Genomic DNA, 26,529 nt, shown 5'->3' with positions numbered 1-26,529 from the left:
CACTACAGTAGTTCAAGATTGAACCCAATACATTGGGATTAGAAGGCCAGCATGTTAACCACCCACCAACAATGCTACAATTCCATTCGACTACAGTAGTAGCCTGTATAGCTCTGCTCTTTCTTAAAACATACTTTCTTTCTCTGTAAATACACATACCTCAAATTTTAGTTTTGATGTTCCTAGAGAAGCTTTGTGTTTTTGCCAGAGACTGTCAGGTTTAATGATGAATGCCATGTAGATTAGATCCGGTAAACAGTCCTATAAATGTAAGATATAAAACATACTCAATGATTTTCTTTTTAAACATTATTCAATACCATATTGAAATAGCAAACCAATGTAATACAGTACAGTACATTCAATCAATCAAGGTATCACTTAGAATCAATTGAAAGAATGTTTAAGAAAGAAGCAGTTGACCTGTATTTGTAAAATCCTTATTTTATGCCTCTTATTTATTTATTGTAAACTTCAATATGTTTACTAGAAGACGACAGTTTACCTATGTTATGTATTACGATATTTTTGGCTTTTTTTTCTTTCTTTTTTATCTTACTTTTTAAACATGCCTTCTTCAACTTTTATCGTTTATTTTTTCACCTACATTTTGTTAACTGTTTTTCTTGAAGTCAATAAATGTCACTTTGAATTGAATTGAAAATATTTTTCTCTTCTCACATTATCCAATGTAAATAGCAAACCAGGGGGATAAGCCCACCAAAGGGATAAGCCCACCAAAGGGATAAGCCCACCAAAGGGATAAGCCCACCAAAGGGATAAGCCCACCAAAGGGATAAGCCCACCAAAGGGATAAGCCCACCAAAGGGATAAGCCCACCAAAGGGATAAGCCCACCAAAGGGATAAGCCCACCAAAGGGATAAGCCCACCAAAGGGATAAGCCCACCAAAGGGATAAGCGTACCGCAACATTTTTTTTTTACTTTTAAAACACAATGGGAATGGTACAAATGTAAGAAGTGATGCTGTTTACTATTAAAACAATTTTTTGGAACTGCGAAATAACAAGGAGTTGAAGAGATCATTTGTATAGATAGGTTATTAGTAAGTTACAGTACTGTAAGTAGGTACAGTGGCTCTTTTGGAGCTCAAATGGGAAGTGTATTTTGTTTAAACAAATGTATCTCTGGTTGCAACACAACAAGATGTTTTAACACTTCTGGTTAAAGTCCACTTTTTATTTCTATTTTAAATTTACGTGTAAAATTTATCAAAAATTCATGCCATCTTCTTGTCACGTTCAGTCACTTTTACTAAAAATTCAGTAAAATATTTAAAGAATTTCTCGTCACACTGAGAATTTGACACGCTTCTTGCGACAAAATTCAGTAAAGAAACAACTTAATGTCCTATAGCCAACTGTAGCCTTTGCATTATGTAAGAAAAGGAACGTTTAATCTAGTCTAAATCGTAGACAAACTGCCCATAGGGAAATTGCTTTGTCGAAACACGGTTCTTTCTGGCCATTAATTCTTGACGTATCTGCCAATTTAAGTCAATTTATATGAAAGTTGAAAATAGAAAGGTAATTCACTACGAGATAATGGTATTGAACGCAAACTTGTTAATTTCTTTGAAAGCTAGGTGTTCAATGTGAGTTGTAAGGTGTAAAGTGCATATTCTCAAGAGATTACATGTGAGGTGTATTGAAACAAAACAATATCAAATGTTTGATAGCAGTATAATTTACTATATGAAAACATTTCTATACACAAAATTGACAACAGTGCAAAAATAATATTAAAAAGAAGCCTTCATCTTCTTATTATATTTAATTGAACATTGGAACTGACTAAAGATACTAGTCAGAATTATAAGTAAGAAAACTGAAGATAAGATCAGAAAGCATCTAATTTTATATGCTACAATAATTAAATTTAATCAAACATTTACTACCAATGTATTTTATTTCTTGCAGAATCATCACAAACCATGGAGGACATATCATATTTAGTTATACCAATGGACAAGAACGAAGGGCAAGCAATGTTACAACTCATAAGTTCTAAAGGACTATGCAATGAAATAGATAAGATGTAATCACAATATTAGTTCAGACACCTAGAGCAAGTAGTGTTCTGGCCATGAAAGTCATAATGATGTCAAAGTATCCAGTGGCATTTGATTCAAGATGGAAGGGCCAACTAATTGAATAAAAGTTTACTCTAGAGGTTAACTTAAGAATGGTAAGTGTGTTCTAAAACAAATATGAACGCTTTGTGTTTGTTGAATATGCGTCGTTAATCTTTCAACATCATAAAACTATTCTCCCATTTCAACTTATAAACATTTGTTATTTGTATATATACCTGTGTAGAAAAAAGATCATGTTCTTAACATCGATCTTACATAGAGAAGACTAGAATAGAATGTGATAATATACTGCAAACGTTAACGGATTGAAAATAATTAAAATAATAATAATGATTAATGTATGTATAAATTTCAAAGGACCAAAACAACTATACATCAGTAAAGTGATTCACATGCAGACCTAGCTTGATTAATTCCGAGGCAGATGAATGAAAAAAACGCAGAAAATTCAATAAACACAGCGCAAGGCACCGAGTAGTCTGAGAGCACTGATATGAACGAGAATTAATACAACTTTAATTTATATAATAAACTTGAACGAAGACATAAAGCAATCTAAGATTTAAAAATACCTATGTCAATTACTTATTTTCATTTTGATAATAAATAAAGGGATCCATTTATTTAGGTGATCCGCACTATACATATTTAGTTTTAGCGGATTGATGTACGGCGCTTTCTTAATCAAACCATGGACCTAATTTATTGGTCCATGCTACAGTAAAGCTACATAACTATACTAATGTGTAAGGAATATTGTTTAAAAACTGTATCAAGCCTTTCAAATAAGAATAAGTCGACGCTCTTTATATATAAATCATTACAAATAAAAACCCTGTTGAATTATAGTACATTCCATGTATAGCTTGAATTGTCTTTTCTATCTCAAGCTTCATTCCTTAAACAAACATGCATAAACATGTCCTACTTAATTCTTGTAATTCATAAATTTCAACGGATATTGAATGGTTTTTTTGTGATGTCAGTGTACTATGAGATACCTAAAAATACACAGGTAAAGAAAAGAACATCCAGACATTTCAGGTAACTCTCATGAGGATATCGGTTTAAATATGAACACAGCCTCTGTGCATTTACATGAAATTAAACCCAAGGATTACAACCTCACAGGCACCTACACCATGAATGAGCACGTTCTCCCAAGCAGGAGTAAATTGATGTAAATCGAGCGTTAACATCAACAATACTAACAACCCATCAGCTAACCAGTCAAAAATAAAAGAGGAAGAAAAGCGTTTATGACTATCAAAGCATATAGGCTATATTCAGTTTAGTAGCTGTTTTGTAATCAATAAAAGCTCTGCTTGCATGCATGCTCTACAAATTTGAAACCATTTATTCAGGCTGTTATTTTTAATTAAGTAATAAATAAAATATAGCTTGCTGTAAAATGCCTTAATTTTGTATACAATGTATGTACCTGATACTGACAAAATGATTGCAAATGAAATATTAATCTAATTGGTTTATTAACACATTTTTCGATGCAACCAAATATTATCATAAAATTAATTATTATTATTATTATATTATAAATATTAAATAAAAAAAATGTTTTATTCAATACAGTTTTTAATATACTATATATTACAATGCTTTTTGTTAGACACACTGCCATTGAAGACTTTATTACTGGGGTTCAATAAATATTCTTTCAATGAATAAACATACTATACTATACATCAGTGCCATGTTAGACTACATACTAAACAATACAGACTTACTGTACTACCAAAGTGAACGATTGGAACTAAACGACTGTCACACATAATAAAAGTAAAATATTTCTAAAACCGTACATCTAATGTAGTATAATGCCAGTGTTCAAATAAAGCATAATCATTGATTTTAAATTAAATTAAAAGCATGTGAAAGAATGGCCAGTGACAGAATGCTAATTGCAGATAATTAATATTCAATAAAGTAGACAGAAATAAACAGTGGGTACTTTAATATGAGTCAATTATTCTGTTAAATCAACTGTATACTGCACTGTATATAGGTAACAAATTGAGCATAAAAATTAAATTATAAATATATAGTAAGTTCATGACCAGTATAATGTACTTTAGTACATTCTATTTTTAGTATTTATTAATATGAATTATAAACTAATAATGTTGTTCTGGTGGTAGAACGAGTCTTCTTGAATAAGGACTATAGTACTAGTACATCACATCCACTGATCATAACTGGTCTTTGACTGAAGAGGTCGCCCCAATATAAATAAATATTAACAAACAAACAATATATTAATTGATCTTTGGCAAAAAAAAATTATATAAATAAAAGAAATATTTTTAAACCAAAGTAGGAACCTCTAATTTATTGTGCTTTTTTGTTGTCGAAAAAAAAAACATTTAAAAACAAAATATTATACTTTGGATTTTTAGCGCATTGAACAATCTGTATGTGAACACAATCTTATTGGACCTCAGAATTAACAACTAATCATAGCATAGCCAAGCTGTACTACGAGCATGTCTGGACATAATAATAATCAGGGTCTCATGCACATTGGGGATGATCGTATCATTTGTGCAGTCATGCATGTCGATGTTCTCACAGCGTGTACGATACAACTCTATTTCACTGTTATTTTTTTCTATTATAAATGATAAATGAGTTCAGAGAAGATATGAGACAGAATATTTTTAATGACCAGATTGCAAAGTAGTAGTACATTATATATTATGGAATCTCGTATTCAGTTTATTGGTGTAATTTGTAGACTGAAGTATAAATGCAGTATTTAGTATGAATAATACACTATCTAACAATTTTAATTGATCTCAGTACATTAAAAATATAACAATAACAAAAATATTTAAATTGTTCATTCACTAGTGTCATAAAATAAATTAGTACATTAATTATGTTATAAAAAGGTAATTTAAAATTTCAGAAATGAGATAAATATGCTAATATTTTGGTTCTTTGAATAAAAATTACATAATTATACTGTAGGTAGCTCTGGACTTAGCTCTGTAATGTGCCCATATAATGACATGCTGATGTCATATCACTACCATATTTGGACATCACTACCATATTTGGACATCACTACCATATTTGGGTACATTACACTTTTTTTGTCAAACTAGTTCAAATGATAGTGTAGACAGAGCTTTAGAATACTTATTTTTTTAACACCAGTCCGATTATTACCAATGATTGCCATATATAATTCTATTCCATTGTATGATAATGACTAGATACAGGATGAAGTACTGTACATTACCAAACATCAATCAATATAGTTAATTGATGCAATGATGTATGAAACACTAAAGTGCATTTCATACCATAATAACACCAACGATATCCATATGTTGAGTCATACAGAATTGCAAAATTTAGTTAAATCTGAAGAAATCACATACAGCTATCTGGTATGTACTAGTACAGTCTAGGGTTAATATCACCAGTTTTCTATTATCAACAGATTTCTTAAATTGGGAGGTACACAGTGATCTTATTAACTTCATGGGTGGAATAACTTTCCCATATCAATAGTGTTAAATAGTCACTTATCCAATCAAATTTGAACTGTATCATGGAATTTCCATTGTGCCAATGGTAGTACTGTATGTCTGCATATCAAAAAGAAAAGCAAAAGATCACAGTTTTGAATTTTGGTTACTGTAGGCCAGCGTTTTCTCATTCTCACAGATTTCCTTATCTTACCCATTTAAAAATTTCATTTCCAAAATAAAAATTACCATGCGGGTTTAGAGTCAATGTCTGTATCTATACACCACTGACTGTTATCGTTTAGAATGGAAGTGGAATCCCATGCTTCAGTGTTATTAGTAATTTTATATATAAATTTCTATAAATTTACAGTAGTCATGATACAGTAAGGTAAGGTCTAAAATGAACAATTTGTTATATTAGTAATAAATTAAAACTATATTGTTTTCATGATAAAGTAATATGTTTTGTCTAATATTTGAACCCAAAATGTAACACAAAATAGGTAAATTGCTAGCAAAAATACATTTTAATTGGAATTTTTATAGGGTTTGGGATCAGGTATGGTAAGACATTATTTCCCATGAGTTTAAAATGCACATTAACATTTACCTTGTAGAAAATCATAATTTGAAACAGACAATTAATGCCATATGGCATGGCACCGTTATGGGTGACAGAGTACTTTAGTCATATAGAGATATTATATGGAACATGGTACAATAAATATATACATCAAGTTCATTTAAATTTAAAATACTTTAGAAAAACAGTTTTAAATTACAAACAAATAACTTTATTATTTAATAATGTTTAATAATTAAATACTGTACTATATTAGAGCATATAAGCGTACTGTATTTATATTATAGTATTGCATCAGGGGTCGATCTACAGTAAGGGGTTATTACTTTTTCATTTTGACAGACTATCAATATATAATACTGCTCCCTCATTAAAAAAATATGGATCCCCCTGTGTGTAGTATAAAAGGTTATCAGGACAGATGAAGTACTTTAACATTGTACCTATCTCAGTCTGACATTTGTAATTTACATTGAACAAATAAATATTAAAACTTCAAAATATAAAAATAACTTTATGAAATAATATATATCTACAGTACAGTATACTAATAAGGTCCACCAATCACCTTACAGCATGATGACATAATATATTTAATGAATCTTGACACAATGCAATATACAGTATTTCATTGGATACTTGGAAAACGGTTTTCTATAGTTTTTGGTTGGATTGAATTGTGTACAGTTTTGTAATTTTAATTTGAAATCTATGATTGCCAATGAGAAATGGGACCAAAGTCAGTGATGATATATAGAAATGCGCAAGTAACCAGTAACAGATGAAAAGAGTATTAACAATGTGCAATGAAAAAATAAATGATTTAGTTGTTCTGAACGACATGATGATTCAGAAACAAGCCATATGGACTAGTCTAGTGGTAATGTGCATCAATTTATTGTCTACTGTGTGTTCTTGTTTATAATTAAACTAGCGTCTTGTACATACTCTCATCACTTAATTAAAACCAATTGTTGATTGTTAAGAACAGTGAGTCATTGCTTACTCAAAAGCATGTACTGAATCCATTTTATTAAGAGGGTATGCTAGATGGAGACAACATCATCATCAACATAGATATCTCATTGAATTAAAGATACACTTTATAAATTGATTAGAGGCTACAGTAGCCTCAAAGATAATGACAGTTTTTTGGGTAAATAGTATATAATAGAACAATTTTCCAAATATACCAAAATCTCATTTTTCACAATTTGAAAAAAAATATTTAACATAATTCAACATTTATTAGTTTCTATCAATGGTAAAACAATACAATAAAAAAGAATGATAACTTATAATGAGACAATACAAAAATACCATTAATAGAGGATCTTGCAAGAAGAGATTACTTGTCACGCAAGACCCATAAACAAAAGGAAAAAATACATTTGTATATCATTATTTATTTCTAAGGGTAGAGGCTAGCCTTAATTTAAAAAGTGTATAAGAAAATCTTATATGTGCAGTGAGTGTTGGTATATTTTAAAACATTATACATAGAAATTAACTAATTACCAATATAATGGATACATATCCAATTTATTTTTAAAAAAGAAAAAAAACCATATAACAAAATATAATGACAAAAAATTCTTAGAACCTCATAAATAAAAGATTGAGATAATTAACTATTTTTAAACATTAAACAAGGTAGATAGATTTAAAGTTATTGTTAGGTGTGAGGTTTTCGACTGTAAAAACTAAAAAAAAAATTAATATCGGAATTTATCAAAATTCATTTTTTCCTCTTTTTTTATTGCATTCCTTTCCAACCCTAATTTTTAAAGCCTTAGGGTCTGTTTCTGCTGAAAAAATCAAAATAATCGATTTTTTCCAGTCACCGCAAACCACAAAAATAATCGCGTTGCAATTGAAAATTGCTACGACTTTAATCGTTTATTCAGGTAATCGGTTTTTAAAATCACGTCATCATTCCCCCACAGCGCATTCAAGTTATGAAAGGCCGATGAGAGTTGGTTTGTTTACATCCTATCGCTGCCTAAAACTCTCACATGTAGGATTAAAAATTACTCTTACGTAAAGCTATATTATTTGTAAAATAAACATCTAGGCCTACTACCGTACCACATACAACAGAATAATAATGTTATATTAATAAAGACACGTCGGCGAGAAAAGTTCGTTTCGCCGTTCGTTGGTTCTACCTTCGGCCTGCTAGGCCTATAGGCTATATATTTCTACCGAAACAAGTCAACAGACAACAGGCCTAAAAAAGGACATGTAAAACATCGTTAGCCTGGACTGGTGGGATGTAATGGTGTACTTGTAACACAGAATCCTGGAGTCTCTCGGTATAATTCTCCCCCACAAAATAATAAAAATCAAATGTTTATATTTGATTGTTATTCGGTCTACATCGCGATCGTTGTTTTGCTGATCGTCGTCGATATCGCGCAAATAAACAGCATGCTTTGTGTGACGTGAATGAGTTTGCCATACTCTAGAGGTCAAAGTGGGGTCAATAATCGCTATTTGTGTTGCAGCTCAAAACTGCTCCGCAATAATCAGTTAAAACAAGAAATAATCGATTAAAACATGCAATGGATTGAGTGTTTTTAATCGGTTATTTTTAATCGGTTATTTTATTTTGCGCCGTTTCTGCTGCCCAAAAATAATCGATTAAAAAAATAAACGGTTAATAACCGATTATTTCTGCTCAGCAGAAACAGGCCCTTACTTGTATATGAGTCATGTTAATGCTCATTATCTTACCTGTAAAATCTTTAGGAGAGGTTTGACTGAATTCCATGTTGTACCTCGCATATCAATCACAATGCTAAATCCAAATACTTTAACTTCTTGTCTAAAATGACAAAGGAAACAAAATATCATCAATTAATGTTTTTTTTATTAAATACATCAGTATTTAAATTCAATAAAGAAGAATTTTTGAGTAGCTCAAATTTGAGTCATCTCTATCATATTTTGAATCTGACATTTTTTTTCTGTGATTTGAGATTTAAAAATGACAACAAACTAAAGCTCTGTCTACACTGTCAAACTTTATATGGACATGATGATGTCATATTACTACCATATTTGGGCATATCACTACAATATTTGGGCACATCACACTTTCTTTGTCCAACAAGTTTGATAGTGTAGACGGAGCTTAAAACAATACAGTCCTACATTTCTATTTTAAACTCATTTCTTGTTTTTCAATTGATGACACATTTTAATTTTTTTGAAAAGCTTTCTTCTTTACATTTTAGATTGATGACTTGATAGTCACAATATGCTTAGATTTATTTGAGTGATGAATATTTATTCTTAAAATGTTGCTTTCCCATTAATCCATTAGTGTTCCTCATTCCGGCAACTTTTTGTTTGCAACATATTTGTCTGTGGAAGTTTGATGAACAATGTTTAAGATGTGATTTTGACATAAACAAAGAACTGACTGTGAATGTATGAAAAGAGACGGCTGAATATTACAGAGCTAGATGAAGTTTCTCATTACAATAGAAGATGGAGGACTAAAAATGTGTTGGTGTTAAAATACAAATAGGACGAGCACTAAGGATTGTAATAAAGGGTAACAGAAGCTACAGTCAGAATATAGTACTTTAGCAACATTATGTTGAGAGTATTATATAGTTTTCCATACAGCCTACTCCATTCTGTTTCTACCTGTATCTGGTTACTCTCTAATAATGTATTGGTGATTTGGAATAATCAAAACTATAATACATAAACAGGACTGAGAAGATGATAACAAATTAGTAAAAGCAGGTAAGGATTTCCAAATTATGGATGTTAATTATTAATATTATTATTATTACAACAGGATCTTTCCCTTTTCCAATCCCTGTTTTAGGCTAAAAATGTTTTTGCTATACTTTTTCATTTAATTAATAAGAAATTTAGTACATTGATTGATACACACTCTAATTGTTTTTTTTAATAATACTGTACTTTTTTCATTCATATAATTGCTGCCCCTTCCATCACCCTTAACCATCACCCCTATCTGTCAATAAGAAATTGCATTAAGCAAATCAAATGCAATTGAAATATAATATAATTTTTGACAATGAAGTTCATTGACTTGATTCAATTGCAGTATATTTGGTGGACTAATTACATTAGAATTGTTTATGTAATTTATCTTATAGATTTGAAAAAAACTCCAGATTTCATGTCTCCTCTTTCTTTTAATACACTCATATGTTGTCTTCATGAATTATGATATTTGTTAAATATGAATTACAGCTTTCAAATGTAAAGAATGGCTATGAACTATGTATCTTTACAATATGGTCCTCTTGTGTGTCTTCAAGTTTGCTATAAATCTTATTGTATACTACATTTGCTAAGTCAAAACGATCCGGCACGTTTCCTAAGCCAGTTGATGAATGATGATGAAAGTTAGGTTCAAGCTAATGACCAGACAGAAACGAGAATCTAATGCAACTGCAGTAGTATATTTCATGTTACTTTCAAACAAGGACCTACATACAATTTAAGCAAAAGATAAACTTCACATTTAATGAAGTAATTGATAATGGATAAAATGTGAAGTCAGTTTGTTGATCATATTGATAAAAGTAAACATGGCCTAGTTCAAACTAGCTTACTATAATCCATATCGGGAGCTAATGTTAGTTTAACCGAGCGCAGTCTGGGTGAAAATGAACAATATGGATGGCGCAATTCTGCTCTGGCAATTAAGATCAGGAACAGTACAGTTACTATATCAATTTCTTTGGATATCAAATCAGAGTTTTGGTGCTTCAGTATATACAGTACAGTACGATGGGTTTTGTTTTCATGTGAGAATTCCGGATGTATGACCATAATATTTTTAAAATCCGAATCTGGTACAAAATCTATTAACGCCTCTTTGGGCTGTACCTTCTAGAATATAGCTTGCTTGTGTAAACAAAGTAATTGTATATCACTATCTGCTATACAGTATTTACAGCTTAATTGTTATTTTAATCTTTGAAGTTAATCATTTATACAATATAAAGTTGTTTAACCTTCACACTTAACCAAATGTATTTAAAATGGTATACAACCCTCCAAAATGCATACAAAAACAAGTGAAATTCCCTACAGTATAACAAATGTATTATTTAAAAGTCCAATTCAGAATAGGACTACAGGGTTTATGTAAATATAGTAGTTTTTAATATAGGACAGTTCAAATGTAGGTTTTATTGTTAAGATATAGGTATAAACGATTATTACCAGCTATGTATTCTCTTATACTGTACACTACAATGTAATGTAAAACAGATTTGTTGTCGGCAGTTGTAAAGTGGGTACAGTTAATTAATTAATATAACTACAAAGTCTATAGATCATGTCAGATACCTATAAATAATCTATGTACATACATAACTACTACAGTATTATCATATAGATTGTTTGTTTAGTAAGTCTAGACTTATTAACAGTGTGATCACAGAATTCTAATCTTTACTTTGAATATATATTTTCTACTACATAACTATGCCCCTTGATTATACTGTTTTGAAATGCAACACTGTATTAATTAATGAAGTAGGGAAAACAGAGTTTAAGTTTTAATATAAGTAAGGTATAGTATAAGTTAAGTATAGGTTATGTAGAGAACATCTGGACACAATGTAGATTGTAAAGAAGACCATTGATCGTCGTTTCAAATGGTAAAAAATGAGCTGTAACTCCAGCATTTAAAGGGGATGAGCTGTATCTTAATCTCTACCGTCGGCACCTCAACTGTCCCGACCAAGCTTCAGATTTACAATAATTATTGAAGTGGCTACATCTTTAAACTACATAATTTAAACTATGTTTTAAAATGTTGTTTATTTTTTAATAGCAGATTGCAGGAATCTGAAATGCTGAACTTTAAACGTAATGTCCTATCTTTTTGCAAGCCAATTTTCATAATTTAGGTATGGAGCCAACTCAGCCACCACTTTATTCCTTCTAAGGTTTATATGGAAATATATCATCAACTAAAGAGATTGATCAAATTGATAACTGATATACAGTACACTGAGATAACTATACTAACCTACTGCTGTAATGTTACAAATGCATTATTTTGATTTATCGTCAAGAGAATTATTTCAGAACGCTATGTGACAATTCACAGCTGAAGGCTTCTCATTCGATGGATACAAATTCATGTGGGAATTATATCTTCTGGAAGTCGTTATGTCATTGTAAATTAAATGATTTCATTCTCAACATACTAGGATAGATTGACTAGTATAATATCTTTCTATTCATTCAATTTGGTGTTTATATCTAGGATTCCCATGTACTGTATTTATAGATCTATAAGTCAGTATGTTAATCATAAACCTATTCTAGGAATAAATAATAAAAAACATAATTGAATCAATTATAATTAAGAACATTAAAAAAAATAATGAAACATACTAAAAATAACATTTAGAACACAGGGAATTTATGTACTATAATATTGACAGAAAAAAAATTAGTTTTTGATCTTTTTGAGCATCTATTCAAGTTCATACCGATTATCCTATTCTATTGGATTATTTGACATGTCTTTGAAGGTCACTAAAGGTCATCATAGGTCATTAGGTAATACTGATAGCTTCGCAGAATACAACTGCATTTAAAGTACTTTGTTTTTGTTTACAATATGATAGGTATTAACCGCGTTATTTGTAACAATGGGTAATACTAGTTAAGGTATTTTTGTTGGGGTTGTTGGTGGGATCTAATTTCCGTTGCTTTCTTCTAGCACAATTATGTTTAGATTGTGAGAAGTATTTCAAATGAACCATTAAAGATGAGTTTATTTGTCACCACAATTGTTTTCGAGAAAAAAAAAGCCTGTAATAAGCACTAGCGTTATTTTAACAACATGGAAATTATTTTTCAGCTTAAACATGAAAGCCATCAATACAAATACCCTTCTGTCTTCACTCCACAGGGCGCTGGTTAGGGTCAAATCATAATCTAGTTATGACAACTTTAGCTGCAACAGCATGAAATACTCCCCCAGGGAGCTGACTATTCTTTCCATTCTGGTACTATGCTATATGTATACCAGTATTTCAATTATGATCATGGTTCATGAGTATACAATTCATACAGTATACAGTACTACATGTATTTTTACAGACAGTATCTTCACAGTATTTATTACTACTGTATGCCATCTACAATTTACACAAATTAGTTCATGTATCTATATACAATTTTAAGTACTATAGTATATGCACTGGACAAAACAGACACTACAATAATATTTTTCAACAACATGTTAAATGCTAGGGAGTGCATAAAACAGGGACGAGATACAGTATGCTATTTTAACACGCTATATTTCTGAATGTGCACTTCCAATACTTTAAACATTTATATTAGAAATTTGGGATATTAGAAATTGTTATTCTTGCCATAATAACAAAAATGTTGTATGTAGCAGTCTCTACAGTATTTCTTTGAAACACCGAACCAAAAGGAGGAAACATGTTAAAATTATATTCCATGATGTTCAGGTACTGTTTAAAGGATATGAATTGTACATTAAATGACATAAAATCTACTGATTTCTTCGGAAATTCCAAGCTTTAATCTATCCCAGAAAAAATGATGAAAATCATTCTGTTACAGATCTATCTTATAACATATTGATATAATAATCAGGTCTTACTGTAACATACTTAAACAATACAATATGCAATTTAAAATTTGATACAGTACGTCTCTTCAGTGAATAGATACTTGTAATATTTTGTTAGCTCAAATTTCTTTTTCAGAGTACAGCTTAAATTAGGTTTATTTCGTTATTAGATTGACCGACATTAAGACTTTTTCCTCTCAGTCTGTGTTACTGTTAAATATGTCCGCGTTCAATTATGATAATTTGTTTCCGGTTGACCACTGCAAGTATTGAGTTGTTTACAATTACTTGCATACATTAGACTCGACTGTCAGTTTTAAATCTATATTCTTAATCCAAGATAATGAGATAAATATGTGTGTTACTCTATTCAAATATTAAAAATAGTCTCAATTGTTGCAAATTATTTGACTGGATACCATGACATAGTATGTACTGTGTGGTGACAATGTGACAATTTTCAAACACTTATTAATTAAAATATGATTTTTACTACAAATCAGTTGTAAAACCTTATACATAATTTAAAATCCATTATAATTACAGTCTTTCTTATTAATCTACAAAACCTGGTCTCTAAATGAAGACCTTTAGTATGTATTAAAGGAAGATACAAACTGAAATGAAATATAATGGAGAATATTAACTACCGTCGTTAATACAATACAATTTCCTGGATAGCATTATTAAAATTAGAAGAGTAATCTAATAAAATGGCTTAATATTCATGTCAAATACTTAAGAGACTTCATTAGATCGTTCCTTCCTGCATGTCAATCATACAACAAATACAAGTCAAACACTACTCAATTAATTTAAAGATATTCCATTCATTCCTAATATGGACAACGACTTGTCATAGACATCACGTTTAACTAACCCTGTCTTCACATCTGATAGTAAAATCTATTAAGCAAAGACATTAGTTAAGTCACTGCTAAGTCAATTTCTCCATTACTTTTCATTAGACGATCACAATACATTAATTCTAACTTGTCCATCTTTGGCGCAAAACCAATTTTTCTTTCCACAGAATGTGTATAGACTAGATTTTTAGGAAAGAATATAAATAATGATTGTATATACTGTAGGAACCTAGAATAAAACTTTTTTTTCAATTTAATTGTAATTTTTTTTATATTTTGGTGGGAAAAATTAATTCTTATGTCACGTCAAAATTGAAAAGCAAAACAAATGTAATATGATTCAAATATAGACTGCATTTTATATTACTGTGCACATTAGACATTTATTCTGTATAGTACTTCACATAGAAAATGTATGCATTACAAGTGATTTTAATTCGACACCACATTGATAAATGTGCATGCAATACTGCAGAACATTGATTTAAACTCGGAAATCGTAAGTGCTATTGAGATTTTTGTTTTCACTACGAAATGCAACTGACCATGAGCATACATATTGATTAAGTGTACATGATCTCAAAAGTGTATCAAATAGCAAAACAATCTTCAACACCTACTACCAACAATATCAGGCCTCCTTGCACACTTCATTGCTGCATGAACAAGCAACAAACGACACAATGCTGTTTGCGCACATTCTCAATAGAAATCTTATAGCTATGATGCCTATAAAGAACAAGCTATTATTAAACAAAAGCTAAGTGATTTTGATCAATGAAAATCATAGTGTATATTGTTTTCTTTTACTATGCAATCTCCATGGTTCCACTTATACTTATTAGTGTACTGTCGTTTATTTTAATCTGATAATAGGTAAATTGGTATCTATAAACAGCTAGATCAGTTGGTGGTGAAGGCATGTCAATTTTATCTATTAAAGTAGTATATTTTATGTAAAGCCTACTGATTGAATCTCTCTCATTAAAACAAGGAGGTTATGGTTAAAAATAATTCTGATTTTTTTTTGTTCCTAGCATTCATGTTATTAACATAGAGCAACGTTCTGCAAAACATTTTTGAAGGGCCGCAGGGTAGCTTGAGAAATTGAAAAAAATAAAAATGCCTTTAATATTTTAATAATGCAGCTTCAACAAACAGTGAAGTTTTGAGATGATGGTGTTTGATGTTACCAAATTTTGTCAGAGTTTATGAGGTTCGGTCTTGCAAAAAATGTTCTAATCGTACTGTACCAAACACCATTAATATGTGCGGCTAAGTTTCAGAAGTAATGCATACTACTGATCATGATGTAATGTAAAATCTTGTATCCCGGGAACTGGATTTTAGGCGTGAAACAACAAGTTTGTGGAGCGCTGACATAGAGTATGCTTCAATCTTGAATTCAATACTTTAGATTATAATGCTTGGCAATAATGCTGAATTAAATAAATATCTTAACGAAAGGTTAGCAAATCTGCTATTAAGGCTTTGAACATGAGGGAAGAAGTTATTTCTCTAGGCTCTGAAATATATAATGCACAAATTCAATTCTTAGTCTACAGTACTAAAATAAATTATATTAAAAATCTCTAAAATATTCTTTAAAAAAAAACACTTAGTAGTCAACAGTATTAACTTAAATGTAAATGCTTTCTTTGAGACATGTACAGAGGCTATTATTAAGAAACATATCCACACTCGTTAATCTGCCGCAGAAGGAAAAAAAGTATCCAGAATTAACTAGTACTTGTCAGGACTAAGTAGAAACAGTCAACATGGTTACACAGACAATGTGACTGTAGCCAATCACTTTGTGTGTATGATGTTAAAAACAGCGACAATCTTATAATAAGTACACCATCATGCATAATTAGCAAACATAAGATAATGTAGGATGGTCACGTAATGGCAAGCTAGGTTTGACTAAATTTAATGTTAAGTTTGACTTGAACTATAAACACATGGTGATAATCATAAGGTATTTCATTTTATGTGATAGTTCCATGAAGTGTGGTTAGAAAAAAAGTAGGACAGTAATATCCATATAATACAGTACTATTCTTTTTCACGATAATATTTTCAATTCATTTTCAAATCCTATTGAACATAATGTTAATCATGTTAATCTCCTAATCTTATTTTCATGTTAATCTAATTACATCAGATCAAATATAGTATAATTGTATAGCTAATATCATGTGTTCAGATCCTAGTCAATCTTTAACTCCTTGCCATGGGATAGATCCCTGTCAGTTTCCTAATCTCATAGGCCGTGTGATCAAATCCTAATACTTGTCAAAGAATATAATCTTGAAAATATCCTAATCTTATGAAGCTATATTCTGAGTTCAAATGCTATTGCCTTCAAATGTTCTTTCGCTGTGAGGTGGTTTCCCGAATGATCGTAAAATTAAAATGGTACTGGGTATGATCAACTAGCGTTCTTGTCACCAACTAGCCATCCATTCATAGAAGTACTGATGTAGCAGCCTATCTGTACAGCTACTATAGAATGGACCTGAGACATGACTTACCACGACTTTTAGTTGATAGAAGATTAAAAAAATTAGTTTTGAGGAGTTGTACATGGATTTATAAAATTATGTCAATAGTGTTTAAAATGTTATTAAATTAACATCAATATATATCAAAGAAATTATGGAGCGGCAATTCCTGAATATACAATACTAAGTATCATAGTTTGAAATTATAAATTAAATAATAAATAAATTAAAAGGTCAAGCGCATTTAGCCTGCCACGTTTCGATATTCAATATTGAACTTGATCATACCCAGTACCGTTTTGATTTTACAATCATTCGGGAAACCACCTCACAACGAACAAATAACGCCAGTATAATATCAGTTTATCTGACATAAAATTAAACCCGATCTTTTTTTCCCAGAACATATTCATTCATTCATTTATTTTATTTTGGATAGTACAACCATAACATACAAAATTCAACCAGAAAATTCACAAGAATATCTTCTACAATAACAACCTAACATTTTGATGAAGGCTGGATTGTGGAAGTACATTGCATATTACTGTATGGTTTTAATTAAACCATAAAACTATACTGTTCTTCTAATATTTATAAAATGTGGGAACTTTATTCGTAACGAACACTATGCTTGCGCTATTGTAACTAGGTTACTTCAAAGCTTAAGTAACCCGTTATTAAAGCATACTCTAAATGAGTTCAAAGTACCTTCACTGAATTGACTCCATCGAGTCATACAATACACATTAACGCAATACGTTTTGAATAACTTATAAACATATAGTAGATATATTAATTTCCAAGTGTGAAAATTACTCAAAGAATTCTAAGAAAAGCTATAAGGAAACATCTGAAGTGTATTTAGTGTTCTTGAAGAGGAAGCGAAAAATTTGTTCTGATAATAAACGAATTAGAAACAGCCGCAGAACAGCCTATTATTGAACAGTTCTAAATGTCAATAGATTTATCTGTTTAATCACCTTATGTATTTGTACATAATACTCCTCGAAGGTTTTAACATTTTTAATCATATGAAATTTTCAGTATACCTGATGAAAGAAGCTTACAGTCATAGATAGAATTCTTAAACATTATTCATCCCCAGAGTATGATTTCACCTTGAAATGCAATCTAAAAGATAGATGATACAGTTTCATGGATTATAAAGTACTTTGACTTACTTTGGGATACTGGCTAAGTATCTGAGCAGTCTTTTTAGGTCGTCTTCTCGTACTCGTTCTAAGCTTGGTTTTGCCAAAATGGTTATTACTGGTCCACCTCTCTTATCACGACCACCTGTAAAATTAGGTAAAAAATACATACTGTATCTAATACATAATTTAATAATTTATACTTTCACTACAGTATGTATAATTATTTAATTAATGTTTATAGTATCACAATGAATAAATACTGTCACGTCTCAAATGACTTTTTCGTAAAGTAAATTATAAGTGTTTAATGATGCATATAATTAGTAATATAACATTCCAACAAGTAATTTGAATAAATTTTGTTGAATATGCTGAATGACTATCTATGTCTATCTTAACATTTATCTAGCGATACCTATCTATTGTACTGTAAAATAATATTATCCAGAGAATAGGCCAATGTCGGTTTATCCAGGTAAGCTAGGCACGAAATAGACTAATATTATCCAGTAGTAGCATCACTGAATGATTCAATAGTGCCACCAAAGATATGTACTTTACCTTTAAGGTATATGTTACCCCTTTTTAGCCTAATTTTAACCCAAAACAACTAGGGAAGGTATAAGACTATAGATCCTTCAAACAAAATAAAATGAACCAGGGAAGACGCATGATACAGATACAGATTCATTTATTGTCCAAAATATTAATGGAAATTACAGTGCTCATAAACCTTGGCTTGTCTAAAATAAATAAATATAAATAAATATAAGGGGGACTATCTAACAAGTGTTTTGTTATAATGCCTTATCCCAGCTGGATAGAATGAGTACTTGTAACGGTCCGTCTGCGCATTCACCGTCCTCATCCTACCACTTCTAACGATAACGGAGCCGATAATGTCGTTATGAAGAGGATGGTTGGTGTCTTCCAATATAGCATGGAACACATCGGCAAGACGTATGGCTTTCAATTCATCCGCCGTGTAACATAGCCTACTACCAGGCCTAGCTTCGTTCGATGTTTTGAAGTCCAAAATTGATATAAATATGAGAAATAGGAATACTACCATATTCACTAACATGTCGAAAACATTACAGATAATCAATACGAAAAAAATTAACCAATTTTCACTTGAAATTTCCGAAAAATTAAGGCAAGTCAAGTGAGCTCAGTCGTCCGTATGAACAGCGACTATATTACCGTGGCCAGTACAACAACTCCATCACTTTCTCTTCATATCAAGTTATTCTGAATGATGTTGGAATTCATTTTATAGGTGCCTACCTGTACTGCATTATCTTGATATGATAGTTGCTTTGTACTGTCTAAATAGCAATTGAAGGTTACCTACCTTGAGATTATACTTTTTGAAATTTAATTAATTCTACAGTATGTGTGATAAAGAAATATTGTATCAAGTTATTAAAAAAGTTTAAAACCTATATCTATTTTTCTATATTTTTTATAATATTTTACCTGAAATAAATGCTAATTTTTCCTTAAGTATTGGTAGAACATCCACTGCCCGAATGCCCATGCTCATGGAGGACCCTGAAAAAGAAAAAACACAACCGCATTAATGTATTACAGTAATGTATATACTGTAATGTAAAATTACATATTTCTTTACCAATGAGCCACCATAACAAAAAATATGTATTTCCCAGATACTGTGTAGTACTGTAAAGCACCCTTCTAATATTATAAGCCTGCTTTTCATCAAAAAGTTGAGTACATATATACAGTTGGATAAATCTACAAAAAAAAAAGCTTAACATAATCCACTTAATAACCATAACATGAGTACATGTTTTTAATATTTGAGTTGGCTACTATTTACATTATCAGTTTGGATAAATGTAGATTTCATAGGTTGCTATAATTGAATCATTTGTCTCAGATGAATTTAAACTCCCATACCCAACTTAAAAATAATAGTAACCATGGCAACATATTGTTCTATAACAGGTCTTTCAACAGTAGTCTGTGTAGGGTATTAGCAAATCCCATGTTTCCTGTCCAGAGGATTATGTTTAATCCCAATGGATTTGATGCATCACAATATGATTATAATACTATACTGTCAACATACTGTACAGTATTCCACAGTAGAACAAGGTAGGTAGTATAGTGTATTAAAGAAGCTACCTGATCAAAATGCTAATTTATTATTAGCAGGAACTGGTTTGAGACCAATTGTTGAATTGACAACTGTCCAGTCTATCTTACTTTATTTACTTTTAATTATTAGGAAAGATTAGAGAATTGTTGCCAAGAAAATTATAATTGGAATTCTTGGGATGAATGAACAATGAGAATAATATAGAAAAGTGTCTTCATACTGTTATATATAGCCACCCTTAATTGAGAAAATTAGGTCCTCCATAGACCCACGGCAGTCACAGTACAGCACCTATAGTACCATGATTGACAGGGGCTTAGATGGTCCAGTACACCGGGGTAACTCCCTAATCTTTTGAACTAAGGACCATGTTTTTTTTTTAAAAGGTACTGTACACATGGCAGATTTTTACTGTTAACGGACCTCCACTTTATCCAAGAACTTAGAAGATGTGTTATACCACACAAACTAGGGTAAAGGAGCCTGTGCAGATTTTATTGAGTATATTTGAATATGTTTGCCTTAACTGCAACATTTTGATGATTGAAAATAATTTGTAAAATTCTGGTTATCAGCCCATCCAGTGTAGGTCTACTGTACAGTACTATTCTATACAGTATAGTTCCAAACTCCCTATAATCTTTCCCTCTTCTTGGTGTACTGTAGAATAACTGTCAAGTCGTTATAAAACTGATTTATAAATTGCTAATTTATAAACTGAATGAACTAAAGGTTGAAAATGAGTAAATAAAGGGTTGTGTGATGATTTACAGCCTAATCAATAACTTTGTATGGATCATGAGACAGGCAAGTAAAATCATGAATACTATGAGAAAAATCAATATTTAGTGAACTTTCAACTGAGATTATTTACTTCTTTATTCAGGGCATGAGTTATGAACAATTGCAAATCAATTTTTGAATATACAGTATTTTTTTATATTTAACACCATGTATCTTTTACAATTTTTGTCATTTTTTAGTCCGTTTAATATATGTACTGTATCTTTTAATCGGATTTGCTGACAACCAACATTTCTTTGTTTTTTACGAAGACAAATAAAGTTGTATTAAGTTAAACATTTCATGTAATAGGTCTGGTTCTAAACCTCTTTACATACAACATACACGGGATCTTTAATAATTTTTATCAATAAACCAGTATACCTAAAAATTGTTATTTTAGTAAAATGCACTAATTTCCTGTAAGAAATACAGTAGACCATGGAGGTATAAAATATACCTCCTTGAGTAGACATACCAAAATAAAAATAACTACACCATGCCCTACAAAAATATGCTTTTAATAAGAAAGACCTTTTATGACCATTTGAAATGGGAACCTCTATTACTGTACACAAAAAAATATACAAACGGGTATACGTTTAATTTAATCAGTAAACTAATTTATGGTGACAATTTCAGTGTTAATATCTCATCACTGTGGGTATGTTTTACCAGGTGCAACATAGCTAAATCATCATTGTTGTATACAGGCCAATACTGCCAGTCTTTTAGAAGCTCAATCAATATTTCTCTTGACTCCAATTAGCATGGGTTAATTAATAAGGCTGCATATGAATGAACTGGACATCCAAAGATCCAAAGACAAAACAATGAATACTGTACTGTACATAGAAAGAGAATATGGAGAGTAGAACTACTGTCAGAATAATGACATTTTAATGTGATTATAAATAAATTATAAAAGTTAAGTACAATATTATCACTTGAGTCATCTTTAGATTAAGTAATAATTTATGTTATAATTATTATTATATTTAACCATTTCAATTGTTGTTAATGCTAATCCATCCTACTATATGTATTATATAATATCACTGTATATTTGTTATAAAATAGGATATGTAATACTGTATATTGATTAATAATAATAGTGCGATAGTGCCATTACATATTGGTAGGAAGTTATAGGCATCTTGCTGGGTAAACGTCAACAAACAGCCAGAAGCTAGCCAGCTGTTCAATAGTATACCAGGTCAATTGAAACTAAAGCTAGACCAGCTATACTGCAGGCTACCACACATGTATAGTACTGTACTCTCCACTGACATACTGCGTTACACACGTATGTTTAATATTCATGTTCCGTACTGCATGTGTTTATTATCACAATGGTGTTTTTAACAAACTATAAAGCCAGATTTCTGTGGAGCCACAATACAGTGCAAAATATAGGACATTAGGTAAAGTTCAGCAAGTCTTCAATATTTTATGTCCCACTACCCCAAACACCTCCACCACCCCCTTACCCACCATTTTCAAAATCTGCCACTTATTTTGACGCATTACACACAAATTTGATCTTAATTCATGTACAAATCTACAGTATTCATGTTTGCACTTGTGTGGGTTTTAATAATTTTACTTCCATATTTTTTTCATAGAAAAATGATAAATGGCTATGAAGTTTAACCTTTTACACTTAATGTTATTTACATATTATTAGTAAATTATTGCATAAAGTCTAAAGAATTGGTCCATTTATAAATTATGTTAATATACCATATTAGACTGTACACGTTATTAATTATGCAAACGCTTAAAACACAAACACCTTAATAGACACCTAGTCTACAGGCAATATTATGCAAGCTTGCGGAAAATAATTGGCACACTGACAACAAAATATCTACTGTAATTCTGTTTCTTTAAAACAATTTATTTTTAAATAAACGTGTAGGAAATAATATGAGGTGTTTTTGTGGAAAACCTGTTGACAACAGTGAAGGTATCCAATGTTTATGGCCACCAACAAAATAGGATGTACAATTTCTGAAAAGAATAGTTAGGTTCCAGTATATTTATGGGTTAAAGGTACAGTAGATATATTTGGTATAATGTCTTGTGATTTGTTAGCAGTCTTAAAAGACATAATCCATCAGTTAGTAATTCTTTTCACAAACCCATAAGAATTGTTATTTACAGATAGTATAGTACTGTACTTACAATATACAGCAAATACTATACTGTAGTATCAACAACAAATTACTGTTGATACATCTGTACTGTAAATGTCCACTGTTTTTTAGGACCAAATAAAAAGTGTGTACGTGTGCTTGTAAGAGGATGTGGCTATTTTCATTATATAATATACCAACAAAACCAATAAAACGCAGGACATATAAATGATTGTGACAGCTTGAATGGCAGCCGTTTACAAGATACACTTCATACAATTGCTTTTTATAATCATTCTGATTTTGATCAAGTTCTAAAGGAAATTGTCCAATTGTTACAATCATATCGAACCAATGTTTTGCTTGAAGGATTTTTATCTGTTGCTTTGTAAATTATGAAAAGAAATAAAATCTTCAATCATATTTAGCTGAAAATATATTATCAGATCTGCTAATATAATTTTTTGTTAGTACTGTATGTTTGTATTGTACTATAGTCTTACTGATGATAAAGTTCCTTTTCACTTAATTTAAATAGTTTGTGGCAAGTAACACTGACATGGATCTAGTCCAGTTCTAGAAAAAACTCTTTTTCTCAGTGTACAGTACTGTAATCCAAACTCTGTATAAAACTAAACCATCATCTGTGTTCATACATTTAAACACTTACATCTTGTTGAAGTAGATCATACAGCGGTTTTTTACAATAAGTATTGGTCTATACAGGAAAGGATGTGCTCACATAAAACTGTCTTTCAAATATCTAGACTATATTTAGTTACCGTACTGATCACTTTATTGTAAGTAGTGTAAAAATAAACATTTAACCTGGAATTAAATCTACCAACTACTGTATCTTGGTTGGTTGAAAGATACATTTTAATTGAATTATTACTAATTTTGTACATAGTAACTCTTTTTATTTAAAGGTTGAAAGTTCCCAAGATTATATTTTTTTTATCATCAATATGATACTTTTAATATTAAAGTTGCTAGATTTTAAAACAGTAGGTCTTATTTTGTGAAAAGGATACTCATATCAAATAAGGGGGTACAGTAGGGTGTAACCAAGATCCTCATGAGTACAGTAACTTAATCCAGCTTAGACTATAAAATACATACATTATGACATACACTGGTTGCATTGTAAATCTGCTATTCATTATACTTTTACTTCAGAAAATAATCATGATAAAAATAATTTACTGGCATTACACAGTTTTCAGAATAGGCACAGAGTAAGCACATTAGTAATACTTTTAAAGCCACTGTGATGCTTTTAATATTTAATAAAAACATTACATCAAATACTGTCTGCATACTACTGTACTACTGCAATACAGTAGGAACGCTTCAGTCTTTAAATGTAATTTGTTTTAATGTAATCAATAACCAAGTTATGATAGTCGGAAATCTCTTACTTCCTCAATTTATACTATTGATAATGACTGCTACCTTGAAATGGTTTTGCATGAACTTTAAATGTTCAAAACAATTTTAAGTCAAATAGTGCTATACATAAATTAATATGTTAAAGTACAATTATAAAACATTTAATAAGACCTACAGTACCATGGAATGTGCATACCATTATTTCAAAATGCTTCAACTTTTACATTATATGCATAGAAAACATTAAATGTCAGCCGACTACAAATATAAAAACAAATAAGACAATAATCCATTGAATAGGTTACTGTTTTCCAATTGATGAAATTTTTCATTATTGAATACAGGAAGCTTCTTGAATTCTTTACATCTCAATATTATTGGGACCTCAATAAGGCGTCTTTCACATCTGCTCCGGCACGGTTCGTGTCTGGCTCCATTAATGTTTCATTTTCACGCGTCTATGTGGAATGTTGTGAAAACTAAACATTGACGTTTGACGATTTTATTTTCCATACCAAAACCGTGCCCGAACAAGTGTGAAAGACCCTTTATAGTTTGTACTGTAGGTCCAGCTGGAACAACATCAGATGAATAATGTAGATGTTTAAAAAAGTCCGTTTTTAATCTAAAAGGTATTAAAATTCACAGTACTGTAAGGTGGGCAAAATGCAAAACCCATTACATTTTAATTAATACATCTCCACCGGGCACTATAATATAAGATATAAAATATAAGTATAAGGTTTTAAATGTTATTTCGACGTTTTTGATCAGGCCATCAATTAGTGGCAAAGTTGACCCTAGCCAATAAGTGTGAAATTGCACTATACTAGAGAGAGACTATCCACTGACTGTATGCCTACTGTACCTTCTCCCTAACTCTTTATTTAGTCTACACATGGTCTACACACAGTGATAGTGTAGGCCCCCTGTTGCATTTTCTTTGTCTTTTTTTAACACCCAGCATTACTAGCTCAGTGTACGGTGAATAAGCCAGTCACAAGCAGACAAAATATTTACTATACCCATTCTCCTCCAGCTAAACTGCACCCCCGAAACCCACACACACCCCATTGTTCATTAAGACCTTGCTAGGCCTAGCCTAGGTTGCACTTAACCGAACACAACAAAGGTTAGAGTTAGACCGTGCTTACTGTACATGCTTCCAGGCAGATGATCGGCGATGGTGAACCCAATAATTCAATTCAGATATGGTATATTTTGCCTTTAACTATCACACTTACCTGAACATTTTCGGACAGGAGACCCTATCCCACCAGTAGCACCTAATCCAAACTCTTCCGAACTCATTTTTCATGAGTGTGGAAGGTAAAAAACTGTCAATAATCAGTCATAATTGAATGGTATTCATAACAAAAACATAGGCTAGGCAGCAGCCATACTCTACCGCCGATAGTGATAATACGTAGACGTTATCGCAGTCGTTATCATAACAAGACATCATTACCAGTGCGTAGCTAAGTTTGAGACTACCTTACTTATCTAAAGTATTGGTGTCGCTCTAACATATTTTTTTTATAGAGTGCCGACTGTATCTCTATACAGTAATTGTTTTATATTATTTATTATTTTATTGTATTGTTCTCGTTTGTGTGTTGTTGCACTGAGGAAGGGCTTTTTTCTGGCATATTGATGAATTGTTATTGATTGCCATCAGTATAAAAGGTGTAAGTTCAAACAAATAAATAATAATATTTGTTTGTACATCTAAATGAAGAGCG

General features: G+C 30.8%; 1 protein-coding gene across 3 annotated transcripts in view; it reads right to left on the bottom strand.

Moving 5' to 3' along the window:
• The window catches only part of LOC144842301 (kalirin-like), a 139,030-nt gene extending 112,846 nt beyond the window's left edge, over positions 1-26,184 (bottom strand). For all 3 annotated transcript variants that reach the window (XM_078698737.1, XM_078698754.1, XM_078698746.1), the window contains exons 1-5: positions 26,032-26,184; positions 19,829-19,903; positions 18,377-18,491; positions 8,932-9,022; positions 160-261 (exon numbers count right to left, since the gene is read on the bottom strand). In XM_078698737.1, the coding sequence (XP_078554863.1) occupies positions 160-261; positions 8,932-9,022; positions 18,377-18,491; positions 19,829-19,903; positions 26,032-26,098 (450 nt within the window). In that variant the 5' untranslated portion in view covers positions 26,099-26,184. The remainder of the gene's footprint in view (positions 1-159; positions 262-8,931; positions 9,023-18,376; positions 18,492-19,828; positions 19,904-26,031) is intronic.
• Positions 26,185-26,529: the final 345 nt, after the last annotated feature.

Source organism: Antedon bifida, chromosome 1 (genome assembly GCF_963402885.1).
Source record: "Antedon bifida chromosome 1, ecAntBifi1.1, whole genome shotgun sequence".
Classification (NCBI taxonomy): domain Eukaryota; kingdom Metazoa; phylum Echinodermata; class Crinoidea; order Comatulida; family Antedonidae; genus Antedon; species Antedon bifida.
The sequence above is the reverse complement of the archived record's forward strand: the minus strand, read 5'-3'. Positions and strand labels throughout refer to the sequence as shown.